The sequence below is a fragment of the Micromesistius poutassou genome (genome assembly GCF_964030765.1).
Source record: "Micromesistius poutassou genome assembly, chromosome: 3".
NCBI classification, from domain to species: domain Eukaryota; kingdom Metazoa; phylum Chordata; class Actinopteri; order Gadiformes; family Gadidae; genus Micromesistius; species Micromesistius poutassou.
In genome coordinates this window covers 13,887,942-13,892,604 of record NC_140273.1, presented here as the reverse complement: position 1 = coordinate 13,892,604, position 4,663 = coordinate 13,887,942, and the positions used below count along the sequence as shown (strand labels likewise).

At 48.6% G+C, this 4,663-nt stretch overlaps 1 protein-coding gene across 1 annotated transcript in view; it reads right to left on the bottom strand.

Annotated features, from left to right (window-relative positions):
* Nucleotides 1–634: 634 nt before the first annotated feature.
* Nucleotides 635–4,663, bottom strand: part of dclk2a (doublecortin-like kinase 2a) — a 32,348-nt gene continuing 28,319 nt past the window's right edge. Inside the window, 7 exon segments of the mRNA XM_084465211.1 lie at nucleotides 635–1,498; nucleotides 1,944–2,046; nucleotides 2,559–2,655; nucleotides 3,440–3,456; nucleotides 3,458–3,518; nucleotides 3,905–4,038; nucleotides 4,314–4,460. Coding sequence (XP_084321337.1) covers nucleotides 1,335–1,498; nucleotides 1,944–2,046; nucleotides 2,559–2,655; nucleotides 3,440–3,456; nucleotides 3,458–3,518; nucleotides 3,905–4,038; nucleotides 4,314–4,460 — 723 coding nt within the window. The 3' untranslated portion in view covers nucleotides 635–1,334.

The following is a 4,663-nucleotide window of genomic DNA, read 5'->3' as shown; positions in this document are numbered from 1 at the left end:
AAGTGGTTTATGTACCAGATACACTGTACATAACATGAAACTCAAACATGACTTAAGTTCTCTTTGCCAGAGGCATATCGAGTAACTTGCAGGAGAATTCTCTGCAGACATGTTTATGACCAATTTATTAAAAATAATGGATGAATGAGTGAAGATAGAAGAAGAATCCTGTCATCTCTGTGTGAGATCCACTGCAGCATAATAAAAAGATTAATGGTCCACAGCAGTTCATTAGGGAGAGAAGATCAATCCTTTCAGAGGCTGCGAGAGAGAGAGAGAGAGAGAGAGAGAGAGAGAGAGAGAGAGAGAGAGAGAGAGAGAGAGACCGACAGAGAGAGAAGCTTGTGAGATGCAGGGAGGATGAAGAAGAGAGGAGAGAGAGAGGGGGGGGGATGGGAGGTATGAAGTGTGTACCCGGCACTCTGCTCCGGGTGTCCCCTGTGGTCCTGGCCGGCCAGAGGGGGTTTGGGGGAGGATAATGGGGGAGGACCCAAGCCCATAAAAAACCACGCCCCCCCACCCCTCCCCTCCCCTCCTCTTACACCTCAAACTGTCAAATAAATTGACATCAGAATGAGGCTTCTCCGTATGAAATCAAACCCAATTCCAATGGGATATCCACTCTAACCGTGGTCCGTTTTTATTGTCACAGCTCTACGATGACATTGCTTCCATACACTCTCATGGATACTTTCTGTGTAATCGGCATTGGTTGGCTGGGGGGGGATTAACAACGTAATCCCAAAAATTGATCTTCCTCTGAAGTCTTCCTTCAGAATAGCTTGAGTTTGGGTTCAATATGGAACATGAAAGACAAGCGAGCCTGGCTGCTGGGTGTGGCCAGGGGGTCAAAAGAGTCGCAGGTAGATACAGACGAGAGAGCCAGAGACTGAACGTAACCAACAGGCCGGTCAAGCAGGCTGATCTCTGTGAGGTCAAAGGTCCCTGTTTTGGGGAGGTTTGGAAAAGGCCTGATTAAGAAAGATTCCCACTGAACATGTCATAACCCATTCCTCCATTTCCACTCAAACATCCAGACACGCCACCACTGGAACCTCAGGAGTAGAAACCCACAGTTACTACAATATGAAATGATGGGTGGCTTTAGGGGAAAATGGCAACAATCATAATCATTTTTGTTTAAAGGAGCTTGAAATATAATTTCTTTCCGCCGAGTAACAAAATGTTGGCATTCAAATATTGTTTTGGGATTTGACAAGTCCCTGCTGTACATGCTGCTGATCTGCTGACAGCGAGGAGATTATGTTGAGAAAGGGCCAAGGGCAGTTTGTTTATGAACATGCAAACGAAGGAAGCCGGTAGAGGACAGTGTTTTATCCTATCGATGACCACAGGGATGGCGTTACCATGGCGATGTTGCTCACCATGATGACGGACACACCTGCGGTGGTGTTGTTGTTCTTTGGCGCCGTGTTGAAATGCGTCTTCAGTTTACCTGACACCTCCACCTTCATGTTGTTCTCTAGGGCTGTGTGCTTCCTGGACACGCACAACACACACACACGCACAACACACACACACACACACACACACACACACACACACACAATAAAGCTATTACTAGTAATTTACACCTCCAAAGTGGTTTTGACTTTCAAAAAATGAATGAATGAATTAGTCATATTAATTGTATTTGTATAGCCCTTTCTCCAGGTTACAGTCTCAAAGGACTTCACGGGCCCCACATTCCACAACACCTCCTCACCCTGAGGCCCCTGAAGGACAAACTCCCCTCCATTATCAAGGACGACGCCTGCAGTGAACTCAGAGAGCATCGCTAAGGAGCAGGGAGTAGTCATCTTGCTCAAGGATACCTCCAGCTTAGTGCTATCGACTGCACGTCTAAACACCCATCACACTGAAACCATCCAGCCCCACCCCGACCTGTGAGGCTCAGACCAATCATCATGCAGTATCGCTCACAGGCTGGGTGCCGTAGTTGGCGGTGATCCAGGGGTGGGACAGGACGTCCTGAGCAGAGTAGCGCTCCTCTGGGTCCACCCGCAGCAGATGGGCAATCAGCTCCTGAGGAGGGACACAGCGTTGAGTTTGAACCCCCCCCCGCACGCGCACACACACACACACACACGCACACACATGATAGGCCAGACGTCTGTCACACTGCACAAGTCAGTCACATTGAGTCCCAGGCGTTATGGCTTATGGACATCTTTACATTGCCCAAGTACAGCCCGAATACTGACAAGGGCAAGGTTATTTATATATATATATATATATATATATATATATATATATATACAGTATAAGTGCTGTATAAGTGCCCTTGTGTCAGCACCCAGACTGCTAAACAGCGGTTTGGTCCAGCGATGGTAACTAGAGGCTGTCAATGAGACAATGATTACAGCTTAGACCCAGTGCTTGGAGGTGTGTGTGTGTGTGTGTGTGTGTGTGTGTGTACGTACGTGTGTACGTGTGTCTGTGTGTGTGTGTACGTGTGTATGTGTCTGTATGTATGTATGTATGTGTGTGTGTGTGTGTGTGTGGTGTGTATGTATGTGAGTGTCAGTGGTCCTGACCTTGACTGAGTGGCTGATGAGGTCCCAGTAGGGGCTGGGGTACTCCAGCCGGCCCTCCAGGATCTGCTCAAACAGATCCTCCTGGTGGTTGCTCTCACTGAGGCACAGAGACACCACCAACATCATATATATATATATATATATATATACAAAATACAGTATGTTGCATGCATTCTTTAAGTGAAACATTCAAGAGCTGCTCAAACTGTTGTTATTCAGCCACAATGAGTATAGTTTATGATCTTGTTATGAAATCATGTTAAGATTAACAGGTTTAAGTTCCGACGGTGAACTCATGTTCCATGGCAGTATTGTATCACACCTCTGTGTCGGCCCCCTCTTCATCACCAGCCACCATCATCGTGTGCATGATCCTGCATTAATACCCAGCAGGATCATGCATATGATAATGAGCACGGTACAGACACCCATGTCCCGCCACAACCCACATTTTGCATCTCATGAATATGTATTGATGAGTGTGGAATATTGATGAATATGGAACAGGGAGGCAACAGAAATGTTGGTCTGCGGCTAGGGTTAGAGTGACGGGTGACGGGGTGACAGGGCAGGTGTGGTGGAGACAGGGCAGGTGTGGTGGAGACGGGGGCAGGTGTGGTGGAGACAGGGCAGGTGTGGTGGAGACAGGGCAGGTGTGGTGGGGACGGGGCAGGTGTGGTGGAGACAGGGCAGGTGTGGTGGTGACGGGGCAGGTGTGGTGGGGACGGGGCAGGTGGGGACAGGGCAGGTGGAGATGGGGCAGGTGTGGTGGTGACGGGGCAGGTGGAGACAGGGGCAGGTGTGGTGGAGACAGGGCAGGTGGGGACGGGGAAGGTGGGGTGGGGACGGGGCAGATGTAGTTGTGAAGCGGTGATGATCACCTTCTGAAGGGAGGGAAGGCCACACAGCAGGATGTAGGTGATGACTCCGGCCGCCCAGGCATCCACCTTCAGCCCGTACCTGGGGAGAGGGATGGGGGGGAGAGGGATGGGAGGGACGACAAAGTGTCAAAGTGGATAACTATAATATACAGTCTAATACAATTTGCCAGAAACCCTTATCAAAACACGTTTTAAACAAAGCAATCAATGCAATTATTTTAAGGTAAATCCAATGCTTTATAAATAGTGTCTAATTTCCTATCCAACTAGCGTATCTAATAGACCACTATAGATAAAAAATGATACGATTACTACTATACTATGATTTACTAATTGACACTTAAAAATGATTCTGTTTGATCTCAAGATAAGCAGGCTCAATACAGTCCACCAAGTGTCATTAAATAGACGTATTGATCATGATATTGATCGTCTTCGTCTTATTGCTGATTAAACCCGTGGTACCCGGTCTCTGAGATGATCTCGGGGGCTACGTAGGTAGGGGTTCCACACACGGTGTAGAGGGGCCCCTCCACCACCGTGGCCAGACCAAAGTCCCCCAGCTTCAGGGACTTGGTGCCGTCCGGGTACTCAAACACCTGGAGGACACACACACACACACACACACACACACACACACACACACACACACACACGTTAATTACTTACTGTGCTGCATCTTTGTGTGTGTGTGTGTGTGTGTTAGTGTGTGAGTGTGGGTGTGTGTAGAGACATTTATTGAGTGAGTGTGTGAACATTTATTGATTGCGTGTTTGTGCATAGGTGCAGTAAGTCAGCAGCCATGTGTGTGTGTGTGCGTGCCTGCGTGCGTGTGTGTGCCTGCGTGCGTGTGTGTGTGCGTTGTAGTGCTAACCAGCAGGTTCTCTGGCTTCACGTCCCGGTGCACTATGCTCATGCCGTGCAGGTACTTGAGGGCCCCAGCCAGGTTGTACACCATGCCGCTGGCGTCCCGCTCCGTGTACTTAGCCGACGACGTGATGGCATCAAACAGATCGCCCCCCTGCAGAAAAGGAGAGGGATTAGATGGGCACTCTCTTCATCCCGAGGGGGGGTTCAATAAAGACAACAATAACAACAGATGTACACCTTCATCCAGTCTGGTTGTTGCTTTGGTGGACTCTGTGTGTTGGGATAGTCTGGTGTTAGCCCAGGGGTAAACATTAGTTTTTTAGTGAGTTACTCTTTTTTATGTGAGTACCAGGA